At 43.3% G+C, this 25,510-nt stretch overlaps 1 protein-coding gene across 1 annotated transcript in view; it reads left to right on the top strand.

Annotated features, from left to right (window-relative positions):
• The first annotated feature begins 4,584 nt into the window (after positions 1 to 4,584).
• stab1 (stabilin 1) overlaps positions 4,585 to 25,510 on the top strand; it is a 61,989-nt gene continuing 41,063 nt past the window's right edge. The window contains exons 1-28 of the mRNA XM_061831928.1: positions 4,585 to 4,847; positions 6,949 to 7,192; positions 7,819 to 7,904; positions 8,070 to 8,139; positions 8,218 to 8,313; positions 9,368 to 9,481; positions 11,258 to 11,445; positions 11,670 to 11,806; positions 11,903 to 12,030; positions 13,104 to 13,180; positions 13,400 to 13,525; positions 14,619 to 14,762; positions 14,850 to 14,921; positions 15,011 to 15,124; positions 15,205 to 15,258; positions 16,436 to 16,516; positions 16,589 to 16,747; positions 16,823 to 16,885; positions 16,955 to 17,047; positions 17,238 to 17,324; positions 18,422 to 18,533; positions 18,623 to 18,809; positions 19,519 to 19,612; positions 20,934 to 21,092; positions 21,735 to 21,830; positions 23,904 to 23,999; positions 24,187 to 24,234; positions 24,339 to 24,472. Coding sequence (XP_061687912.1) covers positions 4,794 to 4,847; positions 6,949 to 7,192; positions 7,819 to 7,904; positions 8,070 to 8,139; positions 8,218 to 8,313; positions 9,368 to 9,481; positions 11,258 to 11,445; positions 11,670 to 11,806; positions 11,903 to 12,030; positions 13,104 to 13,180; positions 13,400 to 13,525; positions 14,619 to 14,762; positions 14,850 to 14,921; positions 15,011 to 15,124; positions 15,205 to 15,258; positions 16,436 to 16,516; positions 16,589 to 16,747; positions 16,823 to 16,885; positions 16,955 to 17,047; positions 17,238 to 17,324; positions 18,422 to 18,533; positions 18,623 to 18,809; positions 19,519 to 19,612; positions 20,934 to 21,092; positions 21,735 to 21,830; positions 23,904 to 23,999; positions 24,187 to 24,234; positions 24,339 to 24,472 — 3,113 coding nt within the window. The 5' untranslated portion in view covers positions 4,585 to 4,793. The remainder of the gene's footprint in view (positions 4,848 to 6,948; positions 7,193 to 7,818; positions 7,905 to 8,069; positions 8,140 to 8,217; positions 8,314 to 9,367; positions 9,482 to 11,257; positions 11,446 to 11,669; positions 11,807 to 11,902; positions 12,031 to 13,103; positions 13,181 to 13,399; positions 13,526 to 14,618; positions 14,763 to 14,849; positions 14,922 to 15,010; positions 15,125 to 15,204; positions 15,259 to 16,435; positions 16,517 to 16,588; positions 16,748 to 16,822; positions 16,886 to 16,954; positions 17,048 to 17,237; positions 17,325 to 18,421; positions 18,534 to 18,622; positions 18,810 to 19,518; positions 19,613 to 20,933; positions 21,093 to 21,734; positions 21,831 to 23,903; positions 24,000 to 24,186; positions 24,235 to 24,338; positions 24,473 to 25,510) is intronic.

Raw genomic sequence — 25,510 nt, 5'->3', positions numbered from 1 at the left:
GGACAGCCGCCGTCCCGTACGGGAAGTGGCCGCTCAGCATAAAAAAAAAAGAAAGAAGTCAGTTCCTCACCGCACTCGTTCCACTAGATCAGACGGACGATGGGAAAAAAGACAGCGACGCTCGCTCGCTTGTGCTGTGTGGGAATTCTTTAGCTTGGAGGGGATTTGGACTGTTTGGATAACGGCTGACTTTATTTGGTGGGCTGCTGTCCCAGCATCCTTGTCTCCTCGTGTCCTAGCAGATCACAAGCACTTTTTTCCCCCGCATTGACAATTTATTCAAATACATTTTTTTAGGTCTGTAAGATGAAACATTCTAGTACACTTTTTGGGGGGGTCTTGACAGTCTTCAACCGGAATAATTGTATAACTTTTTTTTTTTTTTCGGAACGTTACAAGAGCTTTGTCATAAGACTGAAAGACTATTTTTAAAGATTCTGTTTTTCTCCACTTAAATTTTCTTAAAATTCAGAATATTACATCAGTATATTTCTTTTTCAAGAACAAGATTATAGTTTTAAAATGAAAATAGTTGCATTTTCAGGACTTATTGGGAAAGAAAATTCTGAATGTTAAGCGATTAAAGTCAGTCGTTTGAGGATAGAGAGTAACAGACCTGTTCATAGATTTCTGGTAAAATATTCAAAAATGGAGATTTTGAGTTTTACTGGATAAACATCGTATCTTTAGGAGAAAAATAAATCAGACATTTTTTCCTATTGTCTTTTGGCATTAATCTTGTAAATTTTGCTCTAAAACACTAAATAATACCAGACGATTCGATTTTTTTTTCTCTAAATCTGACTAATGATTTGACTCCTATTGATACGAAAAAGGAAGGTTCCATCCCCTTTGAATTTTGAATGGTACTGCCCGTTTGTTGGTTGTCCTCCATGACCCAGGATGCATTTTTTTTTTAAAATAACCCACCGGTTGTACTTTGGGGTAGGTCTCGTGCTCTGGAGTGGAATCTGCTGAGTTTGTGTGCATTTGTGGCCCCTTTGGACAACACTCTGTCACTTTTCATCTTTGTGTTTTCTGGTCTTTGTGCACGTCAGCAGCTTATTAGCTGATGGAGACGTTTGTGAGGTTAAGACCCTCGCTCGGATGCCCCTTCCTCTCGCAGCGCCTTGTGTTTTCATAACTTTATCGTGGCCTGCGCGCGTACATTGTTACACGGCAGACGCGCGATAACGTTATCGAGGCGTCCGTCCGTCGTGTGCGTGTGGTTTTTCGCCACCGATCGGGCCACCTCGAGGCAAAAGCGCCCAGCCGTGATACGCTGATGAACTTTATCGAGCCGCGGTGGCACCGCTGGGTCAGATAAGAGGGAAAGACTCGTACCAAGGTCTCCGTGCAATCAGAGACTCCAATCCGTCCAAAATCAGTCTGGTTGGCCTAATTTTCAACTCACAGGCAGTTTTAACGCTTACATTACGAGGGAATGTTACCCTGTCTCCATAAATGTCTTAATAATGCTTGTCATCGGCGTTTCCACCCTCCAAAGTTTTCGAAGAAAATTGGCGCTTCAGTTCCCTTCATTGTCATGATGACTAACCTTGCTGCCTTGCCGAAGGGGGTCTCGCAGTCTTCTGTAGTACGTCGGCAATTTAACCCATTCATGGGCAGGGTGGCAATTTTTTGCCTTATTGAGATAAAAGTCTCCTAACAGGCCACAATCGAGGAAATAACACTTATTTTTCTTTTAACGCATAAAACAAAGAGGAAAAAAGATGTACCCTCTCGCAGGCATCGTCCCAAAACTGGGAAGGGTTTGTCATCAGTTGTGTGAAGTGGTACATACTAGAGATATGTTTATTAATTAATACTTATTCTAGAACGACACTTACGCATTAATAAAACTGATGGATTAGCATTTTGAAGACAAACTTGGTCCCTTTCTTCTCTTGGAAAATACTCCACGTGTAGTTGAGGCAGCCATGTTGGGTCAAGACCGAAAGGGAAAGAACTCCGTGCTAACTTTGTCCGATGAGTCATCCTCTCCTGATACCAAATTATGCCTTCAGATTAAAACACTTAATTATTTGGATATAGTGATGGGTTTAATGCGTGAAAATCATGATGTCCCAAAAATGAGACGCTGCCGACGATTGGGGTTGAAACAGTGAAATATAAACGCAAAATCAATTCCCAAAACATCTTCAATATGCAATTGTTTTCATACTATTTATGAAGTAGCCATTAATTTGATCAATATTGACATTTTGAGCTGGTAAAGCGTTGGCCTCAGAGGTCCCGGGTTCGATCCCGGCCCCGCCTGTGTGGAGTTTGCATGTTCTCCCCGTGCCTGCGTGGGTTTTCTCCGGGTGGGCACGCCGGTTTCCTCCCACATCCCAAAAAACATGCGACATTAATCGGACACTCTAAATTGCCCCTAGGTGGGATTGTGAGTGCGGCTATTTGTCTCCATGTGCCCTGCGATTGGCTGGCAACCAGTTCAGGGCGTACCCCGCCTCCTGGGATAGGCTCCAGCACTCTCCGTGACCCTCGTGAGGATAAGCGGCGAAGAAAATTGATGGATGTACATTTGAAGTGGCCATTTTCAGGGGTCCTTTGTGAATATTCAGCCCCTGAAACCACTATCGCAACATGAAATTTGGTAGCCACATCTATCATAATTAAAAAGAAGTCAGTGGAGGCCGAATGTCCATCTTTTTGCTTCACAGCAGCAATTTTGGGCTCATTTTCGTCGTTTCCAGCGGCATCTCCAACTTCTTTGAAAATTCAGCACGCTAAGGCGCTTGAGTTTAGCAGCAGGAAGTTTGGTGGATGCATCAGTCATCTGTGGAGTCACAAGTTTCTCAAGAAGCCAACCCCTTTAAAGTGCACATCTCGGGCTCGTGTCACGTATTTCCAGGGATCCTTCTTAGGCACACTCGTATTTGAGATTTGGGCTAATTGCTACCATACTAACTAGTCAGGTGGATGAGGCAAAAGTTATGAAGGATTTTTGTGTGGGCAGAGCCGAGTCTGATGACTCACCAAAAACGGGCCATAAAAAAAAAAGTGCAAAAGTGATGATTTGTGTTGCGTCCCACAAGGTGGGAAAACTATTTAAATGGTCAGCACTGGAGCATCCGTGCGCTTCCTGCTATTGTTCTTGGCTGCCTGAACTTTGACCTCCTCTCCCTTCGCTCCCGCACCGCGGCTGGCGGAGTCGGTGTTGGCATCCAACCCTGGAAAGAAAGTGCTTTTGCGTTCCTTTTTCTTTTTTGCGCAGCCGTCGTGTCAGCTCGCACAAGGAAATGTGTCCCAATTGCAGCGGCCCACGGGGACCGCCGGGAAAGGAAATCCGCCCAAAACTTCCTGTCAGGAAAGAAGGATTTCTCACAATCCAGCGGGTGCAAAACACAGGCCTACCTACCACCCTTTGAGCTAACTGGACTTGGTGAAATGGGTTCAAATGTGGCAAACTTTACAGACGAAATTCCTTAAATTGTCAAACAACAGTTGGAAACGGAAGTTGGCTCAGATCGTGGTTCGCCGTGTTTGCTCAAGAGCCAACATATTGTTTTTCTTTTACAATGGCCTGATGGACCAGAAAATTCTCATTTGGGTTACTTTCTTAAATTAAAAAAAAAAAAAAAAATCCATAATTTTTTGTTCACCAACCATACAATAAATGTTTTTTTCTAGACGGTGAATTTTGCTATATTTCGTAAACAATTTTCATTTTTGTGTACTTTATGTATATTTTCACTGAAATTAATTTTACCAATTCTTTCCCATTGTAAAATGTAGGGTTTATTTTTTCATTTTTAAAAATTTGATTAATGCAACAAATCACCAATATTTCATGAGACTTTAATCAGTTTACTGAATTTTCAAATTTTTAAAAATAAAATAAAAATTGAATGCATATTTTTTTAAATCCATTGCTCATTTTCCTTTCATTTACAATAACCTTAATTAGATTGATTGAATGATTAGGTCATAATTAAATAATTAAATAGATCTAGTTTTTTTTAACCAATATTAAGGAATGGAGGGAAACAGTCAAATATGAGGAACAAGTGAAAAAAAATAATAAATAATCATCTTGGAACTTTTTTGTTTTAATCTTATTGTTACGGGCAGCATGGGTTCAATTCTTGCTCAGTGATGGTGTTGTGTGCCTTGCGACTGACACAGATATTGGATGGATGATTAAAGAGATAAATTAATTTATTTCAATTAACCAATTAGATTTTTGAAAAATGTTTAGGTAAATTGTTCATAGGGTTAAGTATATTTTAATCAACCAATTGGATAAATATTTCCCCTTAATTGTGATTGATACTCATTTTTGTTTATAATTTATACAACTAATGAATTTAGTATTTTTGATTTATTTAGTCTTATCTTGTTTATAAATATCAAATGTGAGACTTTAGGACAAAAGTTGGCACATCCCAGCTTCATGATAATAAATATGATTATATAGCAACTGTAAAAATTAGAGTACAGTAGTAGTACAGTAGCAGGAGGAAATGTCTGTTGTGTTGTGGTTTTCCTTTCTCTTTTCTTTTTTTTTTTTTTGTTATCCTCCCGCCTCTTCCTTGATTAGACGGAGAGGGAGGACACGGTCCGACATGACGGCCGCAACTTCAACTTCTCTGTCGTCCCTCACGCTTACTTTGTCACTTTTGCCAGAATATTTGTAGAGATCCGACGGCCCTTTTTACCTCAATGTCCTTCCTCATTGTATAGGATTTTTTTTTTTTTTTTTCCTCCTGGCTGTCGACAGGACTGTTTTTTTTTTTTGCTATTTTTTTTATTTGTGACGCTGAACCATGTTGCTATTGCTGCTACAATTACTACGAGTCCAAACTTCGCTGCAACTACAGGTAACGCACACTTACAATTTTTTTTTGTTATAATTATTATTTTTTTGCTCGTTTGGTGATATCAGATTGAAGATGTTATTACAAGATTGCAGTTGCACTTCTTTTTTTTTTAGTTGTATTATTAATTTTTTAAAAAATATTTAAAATGTTTTTTTAATAAATATAATTTATTTAAAATTTATTTATTAATAGTATGACATGGTAGTATTTTTTGAGTGCGAGTGAAGGGCATGTTTCCTTTGGCGGACAAAATCTAGTTCACAAAAATAAAGTCATACTATTGCAAATTTGTATTTTTTTATTTTTTAGATGAGCTTGTCCAAATTTTCTTGTCTTCTATATTCCATCCTCGTGTCTTTCCCCATAAAATGAAACTTGATTCTAATGTTAAAATTTTATTCTCAAATAAATACGACTTCACATTTTTCCCAGTTATGTATTTTGTTTGTCCGCATATGAGTTGACTCTGCCCACAATTAAGTAATTTTTGGGATTATATGCAGATGGCTACTGACAAGTTTTACTCTGACCAACCAATAAGATTGTGGAAAAATTGTTGACATCATCGAGCGCATTGGGGACGAATTTCAAACTTTAAAGTAACAGCCCCATAAAATCTGATTAATGTAATGCAATGTACTCACTGAAGTTACATCAGCTGTGAGGAGATTGGATCAATATGGCAACACGAGGTTAAAATCTGATAGGGTCAAAAAAGAAAGTTCAATATATGACTGCGCACCTGGCAGGAAAAGTTGCGTGAAAAAAAAATGTGGCTTTTCCGTTAGGTTGTTACGGGACTGTCACATTGAAACCACCCAACAAGTGGGCAACGAAACAAAACGCTAAAACCCTTCATATAAAATAAATCTTGCATTCACAAGCGAATATTTTAGCTCTCACTAGTCGTGGTTGGCGCTACCTCAGATACGTGTGACTCGGGGTTGTGGTGCCTGTTACAGCTGCTCTGAACTGACCCTGTTCTGTTTTTTTTTCTCCCACTGATACTGCCTGTACAAGTACTTCATTTTGTACTTGTTCCTGCTGCTTAGTCTGACTATTACTGTTCCTTCAGCTGAGCCTGTTCCAGCTTCATACGTTATCGCTGACTTCTCTCATCCTGTGACTGTTGCCTTTGTGTTACTGATGCTTCTCGTGATCCTGTTCTGTTTCCTTGCGGTATTTGGTACTCTTCTAATTCTGTTGCTTTGTACTGCCTGTGACTACTTTGTTCAACTAAACCTGTAACTGTTGCTGCTTCTACATTTTGTTGCTCATCCTCTCCTGATCCTGTTCTTGTGGGTATTGCGGACCCTTCCCACCCTATTCCCGTCACTTTCACTGATCCTGTTCCTCTTGCTTTTGGCTGCCTTTCACTGCTTCCTACCACGTAACCGGCCACTGTTATTGCTCCTTCCTCTTACCGTTACTTCTACTGATCCTCTTCCTGCTGGATACTGGATTTGCTACCTGATTCGATCCTTTTCTAGTCTCTTTTAATGATCCTGTTCCTGTTTCCAATGGGTAATGCTGCCTCTTCTAATCCGGTTCCTGTTGCTTTTTACTGCCTATTGCTTTGTCTGACTTGACTCACTTTGTCACTCTTGCTTCTATTGATCCTGTTCCTGCTTGATACTGGTATTGCTACCACATGCGATCCTTTTCTAGTCTCTTTTAATGATCCTGTTCCTGTTTCCAATGGGTATTGCTGCCTCTTCTAATCCGGTTCCTGTTGCTTTTCACTGCCTGTTACTGCTTTGTCTGACTTGACTCACTTTGTCACCCTTGCTTCTACTGATCCTGTTCTTACTGCCTACAAGTATTGCTGAACTCTTCTCATCCTTTTTTGTGTTTCTACAGCCCGTTATTACTTTCTCCCTCTGAACCTGTTGCTGCTGCTTCTCCTGACTCTTCCTCTTTCTTTCAGCTATTGCTGCCTCTTCTAATCATGTTCCTGCTGTTTCTACTTTCTGTTGTTGTCCTTGTCACCTGTTCCAGCGCCGTCTTTCCTTACCCTTTCTACCAGTGCCTTCTACTGTTCTTTCTGCCGACCATATGACCTGCATTTGTGTACGTTTTGACCCTCACTTTGTGCCAGCAGTCTCCGCCGCCCGGTCGCTGTGACATCCCGCAGAGGCTGGACGTGTACACGCCATGCACGTCCTGCGCCGCGGTGACCAGCAGCCTTTGCCCGCGCGGCTACACCAACGGCGGCGTGACCAACTGCAGCTACACGGTCAACATCGGCTCCAGAGATGTTTTGCTGGATGGGTGCCACAGGCTGTGCGTCAAGAGCTTCATGCAGCCACGATGCTGCCCACAACACTGGGGGGCTCTTTGTCTCCGTAAGTCATTGTGGGGGACTGGGGGGCAAAAGACTCTTAAATTGGGACAAGTCAAGGTAGCGCTTAAATAAAATGAAATACAGTTCACAGTGTACATGTTTTCACCACTTCAAACATATTTTATGTATTGATAAACACCGTGGATGAGTGTTTGCAGTGTGTGCCTCACAGTTCTGAGGACGGGGTTCAAATCCTGGCCCTGCTTGTGTGGAGTTTGGAGTTTCTTATTTTCTCCCTGTGCCTGCGTGGATTTTTCTCCAACCACTCTGGTTTCATCCTGCATCCCAAAAACATGCATTCTAAGTTCATTGAAGACTATAAATTGCCCTAAGTTGTGAGTGTGATTGTTTTTTATTTATTTCCTGCAACTGGTGACGACCAGTTCAGCGTGTAATCTGCTTCTCGCCCGGAGTTAGCTGCCACAGGCTCCGCAATCCCACGTCTCACGTGAGGATAAGCAGCTCAAACAATGAATGAATGGATGGATAAGAACGAAACACAAAATTTGTCTTTTACTGAAAGCAAAGTGAAAATTTGAATAGATGAGTGGAAAAAGATTGAAAATCTCTAAAGTGAACAAAGTGCAAAATGCTTGAAAGTGACCTAATGTTCCCAATATGGTCCAGCGTGTCCCAGCTGGTCGGGGAAGACGTGCAATTTCCACGGGACGTGTGCGGACGGAGACCTCGGCAACGGGACCTGCGTCTGTGATGTCAGTACACTTCCTGTACAACCTCCACTTCTGCCTGTTCCTGCGGCCCCCCGCGCCTGTTCCTGCATCCCCTCGTGCCTGTTCTCGGTTCTTCTAATCTCTGTTCCGTGTCTCGTCTGTTCCAACTATTTTGCAATGGCTGTTCCTGCGGCGTGGTGCGTTCAGGACGGCTTCAGCGGGTTTGCGTGTCAGGCTTGCAGCAAAGAAAAAACCTTTGGCACAAACTGCAACAAAGGTGGGCGCTCGCACGTACGATGAAATGATGCCAAACTCGAGGTGGGATTTTTGTTGTGGTGTGTGTTTTTTGTGTCAGCGTGTGACTGCGAGCACGGCGTGTGCGACGACGGGCCGGACGGGAGCGGCCGCTGCTTCTGTCAACCGCCGTACACGGGAGACCGATGCGACCAAGGTAAGGCATGCTCTCATTCATTAAAAAAAAAAAAAAATGTTTGTTCAAGACAATTACACATTTGTAATGCCATTAAAAATAAACCAAATATCAAAAAACACATTGAAATACTGCTAAAAATAATGCAATTTAAAAAAAATCTTTTTATTAAATTTAGAAAAAGAACCAAATCCAGTAATTTTATGAAACTATTACAAATATTGTACCCATTTTAATAGCTCTTGTATGTATTGATTAAAAATAGATATTTGTGAATAAATGTTCTGACAATCACTAAAAACAAAAGTGTGTATATATATATATATTATATATATATATATTATATATATATATATATAATGTAATAATATATGTGTGTATATAATGTAATAATATATGTGTGTATATATAGTTAATAAGACACAGAAATCAATTCCCAAAATCTCTTCAATATTCAATTGTTTTTATAGTATTTATGACATAGTTGTTGATTTTAGCAATATTGACATTTGCAGCCGGTAAAGCGTTGGCCTCACAGTTCTGGGGTCCCGGGTTTGATCCCGGACCCACTTGTGTGGACTTTGCGCGTTCTCTACCTGCCTGCGTGGGTTTCCTCTGGGCACCTCCGGTTTCCTCCCACATCCCAAAAACATTAATTGGACACTCTAAATTGACCCTAGGTGTGATTGTGAGTGAGGCTGTTTGTCACTATGTGCCCTGCGATTGGTTGGCAACCAGTTCAGGGTGTACCCCGCTTCCTGCCCGTTGACAATTGGGATAGGCTCCAGCACTGCCCGCGACCCTCGTGAGGATAAGCGGTGAAGAAAATGGATGGATGGATATGTGAGAATGAATTCCATTCAAAAAAATTTGAGTTTACTTTTTCCCGCTGTTGTTTTCTTGTCATTTGTCTTGTTGCTGCCAACCCTCAAGGTGAAGCTTGGGCGGCCATTATTGTAGTTTTTAGCATAACATTAGCGCACTACACCATCATCCACTTCCAGGCCAGACGCTACCGAAGATCCGCGACAATCATGGCATGCGCTTCTTGTGTCTTGTGCTGTGTTCTGTGCAGTTAGCAGCCGGTGCAGCGCGTGCGGCGCAAATTCGTACTGCCAAGGCGAAGGAGACGCCGCCACGTGCCAATGTTTGCCGGGATACAGGAAGTCGCCGCAGAACAAATGCGCAAGTAAACACAAAGCCCCAACGCTTCCACCACATGAAACGGATCTCGTGTCACAAATGAAAATGGAAACGACAGAAATGTTTGAGTGTTGTGTGTTGAGTTTTTTTTTTTTTTTTTTAATCTTTTGGGTGGCACCTTATAACACATGAGGGGATTACGAAAAGAGCACAAAAATACATGGATAGTATTCGGAATACCAGAAGGAGAGTTTTTTTTTTTTCTTGTAATTCAACAAATAGATATACTGTTTATTAAGTTAATGAATGAAGAAAATGGGAGAGGCAAAAGCACGAATGACCAGGAAGTGGCAATGATTAGTAAGGGGGGGGGGGAATGGAAAGACAGCTGGTCCCGATGACATACCAGTGGAGGTAGAGACGCAATTTCGACAGGTGGCTGTGGAGTTTTTGACTAACTTATTCAATAGAATACCAGCGGGAGAGAAGATTCCAGAAGAATGGAGGAAAAGTATGCTAGTCCCCATTTTTAAGAACAATGGCGATGTTCAGAGCTGTGGAAACTACAGAGGAATAAAGATGATGAGCCACACAATGATGTTATGGGAAAGAGTAGTGGAGGCTAGACTCAGGACAGTAGTAAGTATCTGCGAGCAGCAGTATGGTTTCATGCCTACAAAGATTACCACAGACGCATTATTTGCCTTGAGGATGCTTGTGGAAAAGTACAGAGAAGGCCAGAAGGAGCTACATTGTGTCTTTGTGGATCTAGAGAAGGCCTATGACAGAGTACCAAGAGAGGAACTGTGGTACTGCATGCGTAAGTCTGGTGTGGCAGAGAAGTATGTTAAAATAGTACAGGACATGTATGATGGCAGCAGAACAATGGTGAGGTGTGCCTTAGGTGTGACAGAGGAATTTAAGGTGGAGGTGGGACTGCATCAGGGATCAGCTCTGAGCCCCTTCCTGTTTGCAGTGGTAATGAATAGGCTGACAGATGAGGTTAGACTGGAATCCCCTTGGACCGTGATGTTCGCAGATGATCTTGTGAAAGCAAGGAGCAGGTGGAGGAACAATGGGAAAGATGGAGACATGCGCTGGAAAGGAGAGGAATAAAGATTAGCCAAAGTAAAACAAAATATATGTGCATGAATGTGAAGGATGGAGGAGGAGGAATGAAGCTCCAGGGAGAAGAGATGGCGAGGGTGGACGACTTCAAATACTTGGGGTCAACAATACAGAGCGATGGTGAGTGTGGCAAGGAAGTGAAGAAACGGATCCAAGACGGAAGGTGTCTGGTGTTCTATGTGACAGAAGAGTCTCCGCTAGGATGAAGGGCAAAGTCTATAAAACAGTGGGGAGGTCGGCCATGATGTATGGAATAGAGCTGAAGAGACAACACGAAGCAGAACTGGAGTCGGCAGAAATGAAGATGCTGAGGTTCTCGCTTGGAGCGATCAGGTTGGATAGGATTAGAAATGAGCTCATTAAACAGAAAGCCAAAGTTGGATGTTTTGGAGACAAAGAGGGAGGATGGAGCTGCAAGCCAAAAGAGTGAGAGGAAGACCAAAAGAGAAGGTTGATGGATGTTGTGAGGGAGGACATGAGGATATGAGCGCAGTGGGTTTTAAAGAGGAAAATGCAGGAGATAGCCGCTTTGGCGACCCCTAACGGGACAAGCCGAAAGGAAAAGATGAAGATATATACTCTTCATTAAAAAAAAACTACATTGCATTTCCAATGCAAGCAATTGTGTTGAACTTTTATACCGGAATCATGCTGCGGTGTCACTTTTTTTTTTTTTTTCCCCCCCACACCCAAGGTGTGTGTGTGTCAAGCAGCTGCGACGTCAACGCGCAGTGCTCCTCGCAGGGGTCAAAGGTCAGCTGCGCCTGCAAGGCCGACTTCCAGGGCGACGGTCGCATCTGCGTACCCAGAAACCCTTGCGCCGTCAACAACGGCGGCTGCCCCCTCAACACCACCGTCTGCGTCTTTAGGGGACCCAACAAGGTACGGCGTACGAATACGGCAAAAATATATCTTTTGATTTGATTTTTCTCTCTGAGACGCCAAAATATATAATTAACCTGTGTATCCACCTGTTGGCAATCAAACAATCTTTCATTTTACACTGAATAAATATTTGTCGAATATTTTATGCGTCTCTCGGCTCAGGAAAAGTCGAGAAGCGCTCGGGAAGTTGTTTGATAAGTGTTCCGATTTTTGTCACCCAGGCCGCGTGCGAGTGCATGTCCGGCATGTCTCCGGTAGGGGGCGCCCCCGAGTCGGGCTGCAAATTGATCTCCGCCTGCTCGGCTGACACGTGTCACCCGTCGGCAGTTTGCCAAACCGGACTGGATGGAAAACCCAGGTCCCACATGCTCATTATGAAATAGAACGTCGCATAAGGCCTCAGATTTGATTTTTTTTTTTTTTTTTTTTGTCTTTTTTTGGGGGGTGGGGTCAGGTGTGTGTGTCAGCCGGGCGAGATTGGCGATGGGCGGCGTTGCTACGGTAACCTGATGGAACGTCTCCGAGACCTGAACCGCAACGGACCCCAGAGAGAACAACTGACGGGGGCCGTCGACCTGTTCGGTAGCGACGTGTTCCGCATACATTACATGCAGTACATGAAGTATTCATACGACTGAATACGTGCTATGTACAGTAGCTGTAGTTTTCATAAAGTTCACATTGAATCAATCGCAATATATTCTGCTTTTTACAGTCATTTTTGAGATTTTTTTTTCCCTGATTCGTTTGGGTTATTACTTATTAGTAATTTATTTTTATTTTAATGTAAATCAATGTGCTTACATGATATTTAGTAAAATATGTTTTATGCATTCTACAAAAACAGTCAATTAATTTGTTATTGTCATTGTTTTTTAAAAAAAAAATTATATTATAAATTATTTAAATAATATAATCATTCATTATATTTGAAAGTAAGCTTAGCTTTTTGAAGATCTAGTTTATCAATTCATCCGTTGTCCAAGGTGCTCATCCTCACAAGGGTCGCAGGAGCGGCGGAGCCTATCCCAGCTAACTTTGGGAGCAAGGCGGACTACATACACCCTGAACTGGTCTGAACCAGTCACTAAATCTAGTTAGATGTTTTTTTGTTTTTTTTTTGGTAATGATTATTAATAAATAAACTAAATTTATTTTAGGTCTCTATGATTCACGGTGGATCAGCTGGAAAGCGTTGGCCTCACAGTTCTGAGGTCCTCGGGTTCAATCCCGCCCGTGTGGAGTTTACATGTTCTCCCCGTGCCCGCGTGGGTTTTCTGCTTTAATCGGACACTCTAAATTGCCCATAGGTGTGATTGTGAGTGCGACTGTTTGTCTCGATGTGCCCCGCGATTGGCTGACGACCAGTTCAGGGTGTCCCCCGCCTCCTGCCCGTTGACAGTTGCGATAGGCTCCAGCACTCCCCGTGACCCTTGTGAGGATAGGTGCGAAGAAAATGGACGGATGGATCATTCATTGATTTATTAAAATAGCTATCGATTCCTTTGCTAATCGATTAAAGGAGAAACCGTTCCACTACTTCACTTTGTGCGTGGCAAATGTTTTTCTCCACTCCACATGATTGCCTTCTTCTTTTCCTTTCGGCTTGTCCCGTCATCGCCTTCTCCTAATTGTGGTTCTGTTTTGTGATCCAGAGAAAGGTTGCTCAACGCTGCTGAGTCACAACGGCCCGTGGACGGTTTTCGTCCCTCAGCTCCCGAACCCTCTGACCGTAAGCGTTCCTGCTTTTCACAAATATTTTTCAAAGGGGGAATCTCTGACCTTGCCAACAGCCCAAGGACTCCCATTTTCACGTGGACACAAGAATCCAAAAATCCAAATTGTCGTCCAAAAAAAAAAACCCCACGATAAACATGGTCGTCCCTGAGATTTTTATTATTATTGGTATTATTATTATTATTATTATTATTATTTTCCCTTTCCTTTGCAGTTTGTGAACGAGGAGAAGGTCTGTCGCAACCACCTGATCCTGGGTCAGCACCTGCTGCGTGAGATGACGGACGGCCGAGAGTTCGACATGTATGGAGGCGCGAACATGAGGAGCAAAGATGACAAGGTACGATGGCTTTAAAACAAAACCTTTTTTTTTCATATAATTTATTCAAAACATGGCAATTTATGACTCTAAAATGGTTACATTTTTTAAAGTTAAAAATCAAATGAGGAAAAAAGTCAACATATCTCCAAATTGGTTGCTTTTTTGTTACAAGGAAAATAAAATTAAAAAACTAAAGTATACCTCCAAAATTGGTTGCATTTTTTAAAATTAAAATAAAATGGGAAAAAGTCTAAATATGTCCAAATTGCTTGCTTTTTTTGAATTGAAAATAAAAGGAAAAAGTCTAGATGTATCCATCCATCCATTTTCTTTGGCACTTATCCTCACGGGGGTCATGGGGAGTGCTGGAGCCTATCCCAGCTGTCAACGAGCTAGATGCGGGGTACACCCTGAACTGGTTGCCAGCCAATCGCAGGGCACATGGACACAAACAGCCGCATTCACAATCACACCTTGGGGCAATTTAGAGTGTCTGTCATTAAAAGACTTGGGCACTGCCAAAAGGGGCATGGCCACGCCGCTGCTCTGGGCATACGTATACGGGCATAGCCTAGCGTTTGTGTGCCTCTGCCTTGTCAGACTGCTACACCATGTACAACCCACTTTCCGGAATAAACTACATTGAACATTATGGCTCTGCCTCGAAGTCCTGCATTTGGGTTCACCCCCGCACCGTTGGTTCATGACAATGTCCAATTAATGTTCCATGTTTTTGGGATGTGGAAGGAAATGGGAGTGCCCGGAAAAAAAACCCACGCAGGCACGGGGAGAACATGCAAACTACACAGGCGGGTTGGGATTGAACAGAACTTTGAGGCCAACCCTTTACAAGCCGATCCACCAGGCCCCCAATATTTCTCCAAATTGGTGTATTTTTTTTTTTTCTATTCTTTTCTTGTGTTTTGAATTCAATTACAGAAGCCATCTGCCGATGTTTTTGTGTTGCGAAAATGAAAATGCATGATCGCGTTCCTAATATTTTGCCCACCTGACTTCTTCAGGCTCTGCGCCGCAGGGCTAGCAAAAGATTCCGGCGAGCATTTCCGCCGCTGAATTTTCTCGTTTGTGCGTCGTTTTCGTCTCCCGGCAGCGTTTCATCATGCTGCACGACCCCAAGCGGCCGTACAGCATCATCCGCTCCGACCTGGCGGCGGCCAACGGCGTCATCCACATCATCGACCGGGCGATCACGGGCCCCTCGGCGGAAGCGGCGCCCCTCCCTCCTCCTGCCGTGGTAGGACGAGCCGGGATGTCAACGAAAACGATATGACTAATCATTTCTTTTTCATTTTTCTTTCTTGATGCTGTGCTTTGGGTTCAGTACGCCGGATTGACCGTCGGCGAGGTTGTGAGGAAGGAGCCCAACTTCAACCGCTTCCTGTCGCTCGTTGACGTCAGTCAACTTGCTTTTCGTCACAATTTCAAATGAAAATATCATTTGTATTCGTGATGTCATAGCGGCGACTGTTTTATGACGCTCAGAATTGCGGCGCGTCGCTGCCCCTGAACGGGCCGGGCCCTTTGACCGTCTTCATCCCCAGCAACCAGGCGGTGGACAACGCCCGCGACGGCAGCATCCTCTACATGCTCAATCAGGTGCGCGCTCACAAGTTGACTTCCCTCCATCGGCGTTCAAACTCGCTCCTTTTACTTTTTTTTTTTTTTTTTGTCATCAGGCCAGACATAAACTTCAAGAACTACTCCGGAATCACATTTATTCCAAGGGAAGTGTAAGTACAAACATACATGCACACGCAGTGCAATATAATATTTTCAAGATGAAACAAAAAGTGAAAGTGTCACATTTAAATATATTTTGTTTATTTTCCCTTGGTTTTTATCCCCTAAAAGTACATTTTTAACAATATTTGGTTTTGTTTAATAGAAAAAAAAATATTATAAAAATATAGCATCCGGCGGCACGGTGGACCAGCTGGTAAAGTGTTGGCCTCACAGTTCTGAGGACCCGGGTACAATCTCGCCTACATGGAGTTTGCATGTTTTCCCTGTGCCTGCATGGGCAAGAAAATGGATGGATAAATTGCCCCATGGTGTGATTGTGAGTGCGCCTTTTTGCCTCAATGTGCCCTGCGATTGGCCTGCGACCGGTTCAGGGTGTACCCCACCTCCTGCCTGTTGACAGCTGGGATGGGCTCCAGCGCTCCTGTGACCCTTGTGAGGATAAGCGGTGAAGAAAATGGATGGATAAATTGCCCCAAGGTGTGATTGTGAGTGCGCCTTTTTGCCTCCACGTGCCCTGCGATTGGCTGGCAGCCGGTTCAGGGTGTGCCCCGCCTCCTGCCCCTTGACAGCTGGGATAGGCTCCGGTGCGCCCCGTGACCCTCGTGAGGATAAACGGCAAAGAAAATGGATGACTGGAATATAGCATCCACACTTTTTTTTTTCATTCAAAGCATCAATAAAAACTCAAAATACATTAGCTGTATTTTTTTTTTTTTTTTACTTTTTAGCTTGAACACAAATGTAAAAATTTTTTAATCCATATGCAAATGAAAACAAAATGTAATTTAATATTCACATTTTGCCAATATTTTTTTAGGCAAAAGATGGTAAAACATATTTGCAAATGTCTTAATACTTTCTAAAACTCCATAAAGATAACATTCTTTATTGTTATACATTTCACTTTAAATGAATTATATATTTTCATTACTATTGTGTTTAATATTTCATGATACAGAATATTTTATTGTAACCTGAAAAGCAAAAACATTACTTTCTGCGAATTTAAATTTTTGTTCAAAAACTAAAGTATTTCTCCAGGTTTTTTTTTCCTCCCCAAAGAAATTCAACTTTCACTTCATGAAATGCAAACACATATTTCATCTCGGAATATCCGAGCGAGCGTTTACGCCACAACACAAACGTCCTCGCCCGCGTCCGCAGCTGACCTCTGACGACCTGACCTCCCTGCCCCACGTCGAGACGACGGCCAACCAGATGCTGACCATCTCCGCGTCCGCCGACGTAAGCCGATCGGCCGACGGTAATCCCGCCCCCCATCCTTGACCCCGGGCGCTCGCTCCGCGTATCGTGCAGGGCGACATCGTTTTGGGCGACAACGGCGTGCGCGTGCTGTCGCCCAACATCCGGGCGCTCAACGGCATCATCCACGTGATCGACGGCCTCCTCTACCCGCCCACCATCATGCCCATCATGCCCCACAGATGCGACCGTGTCGACAGCAGACTCACTCAAGTCAGTGCGCAGACGCAAGCGCACGTGCAAATTTTTCACTGCGTGTACAGCGACGATGAGAATTTTTTCTTTCAGGGTCCGTGCGTTCACTGCAGTTACCTGTACGAGACGTCATGTCCGGTCGGCAGCACTGAACTGGTAAAAAGTAATAGTAGTAAATATGCTTAAAAAAATATAATTCTGAGCAAAGGATGTTGTGTTGTCCAGGACCGCCACCTGATTGGCTGCGACTACACGGCGTCCCCCCTGCATCTGCTGCAAAGCAAAGGCTGCGCCAAATACTGCAACGTCACCACGCGGGTCAGACAATATCCGCAATATTCGCAAGGATTCCGTACAAACTGTGATCCAAACAAAAACTTGAAGTTTCTTTCTCGCTCACTAAATGCAATCAAAAAGCAAAAGTAATCGATGCGTTGAATACATTGAATGTACGCAGTGGAATCTGCCGAGAAACGATGTGACTAAATAATGTCGCGCACATGCTCAGACGCCCGAGTGCTGCAAAGGTTTCTTCGGGCCCGACTGCAAGCCGTGCATTGGCGGCTTCCAGCATCCCTGCTACGACAAAGGAACGGTGAGCAGCAACAATTTGCTATTATATTAACATGAACATTTATGTGTTCTTTACTTTAGTTAGGATATTATTGAGGCATTTTTCTAAAGCCATTTTTTTTTTTTAAATATATATAATTTTGGATCTTTGTGGGTTTTTGGGTGGCACAGCTGCACAGCTGATAAAGCGTTGGCCTCACAGTTCTGAGGACCCGGGATCTATCTATCTGTCTGTCTGGTCTGTTCTGTCTGTCTGGTCTGTTTGTTTGTTTGTTTACACTCTAAATTGCCCCTAGGTGTGATTGTGAGTGCGGCTGTTGTCTGCCTCCATGTGCCCTGCGATTGGCTGGCAACTGGTTCAGGGTGTACCCCGCCTCCTGCCCGTTGACAGCTGGGATAGGCTCCAGCACTCCTCACGACCCTTGTGGGGATAAGAGGCAAAGAAAATGGTTGGGTAAATGTTTTTTTTTTTTTTTTTTTTTTTTTAAACTGAAGACTCTAAATTGTCCCTTGTGAGTGCGACTGTTGTCTGTCTCCATGTGCCCTGCGATTGGCTGGCATCCGGTTCAGGGTGTACCCCACCTCCTGCCCGATGACCACTGGGATTGGCTCCAGCCCTCCCGTGACCCCCGTGGGGATAAGCCCCTCAGAAAATTGATGGATGAATGGGTGTGGTTTTTGTATTTTATTCTTTCTTTGAGTGGTTCTTTCAATCTTTTGCTCCTTTTTTCCCCTCCGTTTGTAATTTATTTATTTTTGTAGCTTTTGTATTTTTCTGTTTTTATAACTTTAGCTTTAAAATTTTCTTTAGGCATTTTATAGTGCTTTGTTTTTAATTTTGTAGTATTTCATGTGTTTTGTAATTGTTACATTTATTTTGTTTTAAATTGTATTTGTTCATTCTAGTGCTACTTTTATGACTTGGTTCTATATTATGATTTTATTGCTTTTCCTTTTTTTTATATAATTGTGCATTATAGTACTTTATTTTCTGAATTATTTTTGTCATGTTTTTATCTTTATAATTACAGTACATTTTTTTTTGTGTGTATTTATGTATATTTTATTTTTGTCCTGTTTTTCACTTTTTTTTTCCTGTTTGTTTTAACTCTAACTTAGTGCTTCGACGGTATCCGCGGAAACGGCTCTTGCAGCTGTCAATCCCCCTTCGAGGGCATGGCCTGCCACATCTGCTCTGACCCGTCCAAACACGGCGAGCTCTGCGACGAAGGTGACTTACGCCCCGCCGGCCGCAGCCAGTCGTCCGTCCGTCCGCCCTCGACCGGCCGGTTTTCATCCCGCGTGTTTGTGCGTTCTCAGAATGTCGCTGCGTTCACGGCGTGTGCGACAACCGACCGGGCAGCGGCGGCATGTGTCGGCCCGGCTCGTGCCTGGACGGGTTCTCCGGCGAGCGTTGCGATAAAGCGGCCACGCCGTGCAATGCCGACGGCCTGATGGAACACTGCCACATCCACGCATACTGCACGCATAGCGGACTGGAAAGCACGTAAGGCCATGTTAAAAAATATTAAAAAAAAAGTTTTAGTCCAAGTACTACAAAATAATTTTTAAACACATAACTTTTTTTCTAATATTACAAAATGTTAGGTTATAAACGTATCTTTATTTTGGTTAGGTTATAATTTATTTTCTGGAAAAAGCGCATATTTATTTATTTATTTATTTTTTAAAGTCCCCAAAAAGTGCGTAGTTCCATTATCACCAGAAATCACACATAGCAGTGCTGAGACACCCCCCCCAAAAAAAATAAAATAAAATAAATATTTTTTTATTTTTCAATCAGCAGGAATAAACACTTTGTCAGATTGCTTCTTTCTACAAAAAAGAAAATAAAAAAATAAGATAATTGAAGAAAAGATGACAAGTCCTTAAAAAGGGCGTAGTTCCATTATCACCAGAAATCACATGCAGCAGTGCCGAGTCCTCCCCCTCCCCCCCAAAAAAACATTTTTTTTTTTAAATAAAATAAAAAAAATTCAATCAGCAGGAATAAACACTTTGTCGGATTGCTTCTCTCCACAAAAGAGAAAATTTTAAAAAATTAAGAGGATAATTGAAGAAAAGATGACAGGTTGGCGAACTGATGAACCCACAGATGCCAACCAGCAAGTATGCATTTCTTTTTCTTCTATAAAATAAAAATTATTTTGCTTAAAAATCCATCTTCAAGTCCTTCTCCTCTTGGCGGCGATTAGGTGCGTGTGTCGGGACGGCTACGAAGGTGACGGCCACTCGTGCGCGGCCATCAACCGCTGCCTGAAGAGCAACAGAGGAGGCTGCCACGCCAACGTAAGCCAATCCACACAAGAACACCAGTCCAAAAAAATCCAGAAATCATAATGTATGATTTTTATTTATTTATTATTTTTTTTTTTTAATGATTTTTTTTTTGTGATACAGGTGCAAATAAGTATTTGAACACCCGAGAAAACCAATGTTAATATTTGGTACAAGTAGCCTTTGTTTGCAATTATAGAGGTCAAACGTTTCCTGTAGTTGTTCACCAGGTTTGCACACACTGCAGGAGGGATTTTGGCCCACTCCTCCACACAGATCTTCTCTACATCAGGTTTCTGGGCTCTCGCTGAGAAACGCAGAGTTTCAGCTCCCTCCAGAGATTTTCTATTGGGTTTGGGTCTGGAGACTGACTAGGCCACGCCAGAACCTTGATCTGCTTCTGACGGATCCCCTCCTTGGTTTTCCTGGTTGTGTGCTTCGGGTCATTGTCATGTTGAAAGACCCAGCCACGACCCATCTTCAATGTTCTGACTGAGGGAAAGAGGTTGTTCCCCAAAATGTCAGAACTCATGGCCGCGGTCATCCTCTCCTTAATACGGTGGCAGTCGTCCTGTCCCATGTGCAGAACAACACCCCCAAAGCGTGTGACGCTACCACCCCCATCCTTCACAGTAGGGATGGTGTTCTTGGGATGGAACTCATCATTCGTCTTCCTTTTTTAAAGGAACTGGTCTTTGAGGGTCAGAATTCTAGCTGATAGACAGGTGTTCAAATACTTATTTGCAGCTGTATCACACAAATATTTAAAAAATATCATGTATTGTGATTTCTGGATGTTTCTTTTTAGATTATCTCTCTCACAGACCCCTCCATGATTTCTAAGCGGGAGAACTTGCAAGATAGCAGGCTGTTCAAATACTTATTTTCTTCACTGCATCTTTGTCAAGGCCTTCAGTTTCCTCCATGCACTCCATGCAGTTTGTTACTGAAGAAATTTGACATTAGACAATGTCCCGTCGTTCAAAGGTTCATTTCATTTCATTTTCGGGCCAATGTGATGGTGCACCAGCAATATACTGTGATTACATATCTACAAAGCCCTCATCAAGGCCTTTCATTTGACGATATCCTCCGTGGGGTTTTGTACCTTTTTGAAATTTGACCTCAGCCCATGTCAAACATCAAAAGCGTGCTCATCAAAGACATTTTTTGGGTATTATGTCATTCTATCAGTGCAGATTGACAACATATGTGCAAATATGCAAAGCCCTCACCAACATATTTCATTTGACGTATGACTCCCTGTGTACTTTTTCCATATCTGAATAAAAGTTTTTTTGGCGGGTTTATTGTTGTTTTCGTTTTTTGCCAGGCCGAGTGCGTGTACGTGTCACCGGGAAACGTGTCGTGCGTGTGCGTGGACGGATGGACAGGCGACGGACGCGTGTGCGCGGAGGTCAACAACTGCCAGACGGACGCGCGGGGAGGATGCAGCCCAAATGCAGACTGCAACCACCTCGGACCCGGACAGGTCAGAAAACACCCTGGCGTCGCGTCGGGTTTTTGCGTTGTACTACAAAGCCTCAATAGTGCCCACAACAAGTATTTTGTTCATTTCAAACATTTTGTTTCCTTAATTGTTGATTTAAAAAAAACTCATATAAAAAAATACTGTATGATTTTCTTTTTCCATAAACAATCAAATTTTCAGTTCTCACCTTTTGATTTTTTTTTATTAATAAATTCATAATCTTCCATATACAAAAGCAAACTTTGTTCTCACTAATTTAAAAGAAATGATCTATTTAGTATAACTTTTAATTCTGAATGAATATTCATGCATTTTTGTTACATTTTATTACAAATAACCAACTAAAACAATTTGAAAACTAGTTTTTGCATATTTTCCCATTTTTGCACATTTCCATCATTTTACCATACCAAAAAAAAAAAATTCTGCCCACATAAATATTTTTGTATATAAATATTAATACGTTATGTATTCCCAATATATTTTAAAAATATATTCCCCCCCCTTACATGGGAAGCTCGTCGTCCAAATAAATATGCACCTCAAGCACCCAATTCCGTTTTTGTATTTTATATGACTAAACAAATGCGTTTTATTACGTTTTATTAACATAAATAATCTTGTGTTTGTGTGTGCGCGCAGAGCGAGTGTGTGTGTAAAGCAGGTTACATGGGGAACGGCGTGGCCTGCGACCTCGTTAACCCCTGCTTGACCAAAAATGGAGGATGCCACGACCTGGTAAAGATTCACACACGCAACACTGCGCGTATTTTGTCGCCACAAATTCCCCGAATGCCCCCCGCCGGGGGACTTTCATCTCCAAAATTATTGGAACAGCAATGCCAATTCCTTTGTTGTATACTGGAAACATTTGGGTTTCTATCCGAAGATGAATATGAGACAAAAGTTCAGAATTCATAGTATTTGCATCTAGATGTGTTAAACAAGTCAGGACAGAGCACGTTTTATTTGAAGCCACCCACTTTTTTAGTGAGCAAACAATTTGGAACAGACCCAACGCTCGCCAGAGAAAGTTAAATGAACTTAAAGGTCTAGTGTCATCCCTATAAACATTCTATATAGATATTGAAATGAAAACTACATATAAAATGATTCACTTTAACGTCTGCACGAAAAAATAGATATAAACGGAGAGCGCGTCATCCATGCGCAAAGTTGCGGAAGTCTCGTTTGACATCCAAGTGGTCGCCATATTGGCTGCATTTACTGCCCGTGACGTCACCCCGGACATTCGCCATTGAAAACACGCGGTGGCCCCTACTGTAGGACACGCCCCTTCAGACACGGAAGCTCTTTTCGAAGAAAACATCTCACAACAAAGTGAAGTGTCCGGGGCAATATTACCCTATCGTTTCCAGCCATATTTAGATGACATCCGGAGCACGGCCAAACCACCACAAACGGTCACTTCTGCGGTGGACATGAGCCACCGCAGCGACGAGCCACCCCGGCCGACAAGGCCGGGAAATTCGCTCGGCCTTGTCGACGAGGCCTGTGTAGTCCGTCCTTCAGCGGCTGCTGAATGGAAGCATTCCGATGCGCACATCGACACATTTAGCAACCCTCATTTATGGATTACGCCCCCCACTCCCAACTATTGTTTTGTTTTTGTTTTTAGTAGCTGTATACACACCTACCTGTCATTTGGAACCCACGAAGCTCTAATCCTTTGCACCCGTGCAATCAATTTTTCACGACGAACCGGGTCGCTTGCAAACTTATGAAGGGTAAATCCGTCCTGAGTGTTCAAGCAATGTCCAGCAGTCCAACGAGCCGGCATTTTGGCTAACACGAAGGAACAACGAGCTACCTTCCCAGAGGTAAAACTAATAGAAACAAACGAGTCCACTTGAGGGCGGTCCTGCCTTGTACGTCACTTCCTGCTTCTTGTCGAAAACAAATCCCTCGGGAGGATCTTCATGGCGGGAGTTACAAAAAGTTGTATACGTGAAAATCATAAGTCCATGTCGGCTGCCGTTTTTCCATTAATAACGTACTAAAAATCATGCATTTCATGACAGTGGAACTTTAAAGTGAATAGCATTTAAGATTTACTTGGAACTGTGACCACCTTGCCTTGTCTTTGTTGACTGTTTCTGGAGGTTTTGTCCCTTCAGTCTCCTCTTCAGGAGGTCAAATCCACGCTCTATTGGGAGGCTCATACGGAGCAGCCCGGCCGGGTGAGGCCGCTCCACTGGCCAAAAAACGGCTGACCAGTAGCGATTGCTTGTAGGGTTCGACGCTCGTTGGCCGGGCCTGGTTGGCCCCGGGAGGGTTCTGTCGTGCCGAACCCATCGTCGTGAGAACCGTAATGCGGACAGGGCCTTCACGTCACGCGGCACATCTTCAACAGCGCAGTAGTTCCTACTACGCTGACCGTAATGGAGCTTTGGAAACACCCGAAGGAATTGGCTGAATTCGACTGAACAATGCGATTGCCTGGCTCCAACAAAAACTACATGCTCTATTGGGTCCAGTTCTAGTTATTGACCTTCCATTTTTTCCCCCTGATGAACTCATATTCATCTTTTGAGCCGATACTCAAATGGTCTTCGGTACTCGAGACAAAGGAATTAACTTTGCCGTTGCAATACTTTTGGAGGGGACTGTATGACTCTGTGGTGTTTGTTTCTGATCAAATTTGACCTCGGCAGTCCCTAATAGATCAAAAGTGTGCTTTTCCGCCGCTGTGCCCGACGAGGATGCATCGTCAGCGGATGCGAAGAGCCCTCGTCGAGGCCGCTAATTTGACACCCGACTCCGTGGCGTTTGTTGCGAATCGATTTTCAGGCAAAGTGCGAGCAGACGGAGGACGGCAACCGCACGTGCACGTGTCCCGACGGCTACGAGGGAGGAGGAATCCTCTGCTACGGAACCTTGATGGAGGTCCAAACTTTACGATTGCAATTCTGTCTGCTCATTTTTATTCTGCATATTCATTCTGTTTAAGTCCGTTATGTCATCAAATACGAACAGTTTGACTGTTACACGGGGGTTCACGGCATGCGTGTTGAAAACATTCAAACTGTAACGTGTGAAAGATTGCCTGGAAACTGCGTGTGTCTTTGTGCAGGAGCTGGACATGAACCCTCTGCTGGGCAGCCTGTACTTCATGATTCACGTGCGTAAGCGCCGTGTCACGTTCAAACGACATCACGTGAGCGTTTGACCGCCTGATTATTCACGCGTTTTGTGTGTCCGTGTCACGTACGCGCGCGCTAACAGAGGTACCCTCACGCCGCCGCCGACCTCAGCGGCAACCTCACCGTGCTGGTCCCGACCAGAGCGGTGCTGCGAAACATGACCGACGCCGATGTCACCTTCTGGAACACGAAGCACCGCCTCCCACATTTCCTAAGGTGCGGCAAAAAACACACAAAGACTTACGTGCACAAATAAACTCAGAAAACCACGTAAAAACTTTAAAAAAAACTAGATACTAGTGATGGGTAAATGGCGGGAATGCAACCAAAACGTGACTAATAGTGTTCCAAATGCATAATTTACCAAATATATTTTGCTAAAGGAAGTATAAATGAAAATGGGAAAATATGAAACACTTGTGGACATGTCTATGAAGGGACGGGAGAGCGGTGACGCGTTCCTATTGAGAAAGAGACGTTTTTGCAGTAAAATTTCACTTCTTTGACACCAGTTCCCCAACATTGGAAAAACTCTTTCACATGGTACAGAAGAGTAGGGAGTTCATAAATATGATAGATAATTTCCAACTTGTGAAAGTGTGGATAAGTGTTTTGTTTTGTTTTTTAACCCTTGCAACGTTCCAAAAGGTCCTGGGTTTGTAAAAATGTCGTTCTCGGCTGGGTTGCGCTGCTGGACCTCAACAATGACATCTGTAGTTACATTTGAATTCTTGTTCCTTTAGAAAACATCCATGTACACATTGTGGACATATTTATATAATATATCATCATCATCTTCTTTTCCTTTCAGCCTTTCCCGTTAGGGGTCGCAACAGCGGCTATCTCCTGCATCTTCCTCTCTAACACCCGCTGTCCTCACGTCCTCCCTCACAACATCCTTCGACCTTTTCTTTGGTCTTCCTCTCGCTCTTTTGCCTGGCAGCTCCTTCTACCAATATTCTCACTCTCTCGCCTCTGGATATGTCCAAACCGTGGAAGTCTGCTCTCTCTCACCTTGTCTCCGAAACATCCAACTTTGGATGTCCCTGTAATGAGCTCATTTCTAATCTCTGAGCGAGAACCTCGACGTCTTCATTTCTGAGAGAGATGTTGGATGACAAAAATGATAGCTGAAGACTGTCCTGCCGCTGCCGCTGGTTGCTTTCGTGAGAAAGACACCAGAGAGAGAGAAATCTGGTACAACCCAACTGTGATCCACCACGCCACAGTCTCTGAGGACAGGTTAAAACAAGG

This window comes from Syngnathoides biaculeatus, chromosome 10 (genome assembly GCF_019802595.1).
Source record: "Syngnathoides biaculeatus isolate LvHL_M chromosome 10, ASM1980259v1, whole genome shotgun sequence".
Lineage (NCBI taxonomy): Eukaryota > Metazoa > Chordata > Actinopteri > Syngnathiformes > Syngnathidae > Syngnathoides > Syngnathoides biaculeatus.
The sequence above is the reverse complement of the archived record's forward strand: the minus strand, read 5'-3'. Positions and strand labels throughout refer to the sequence as shown.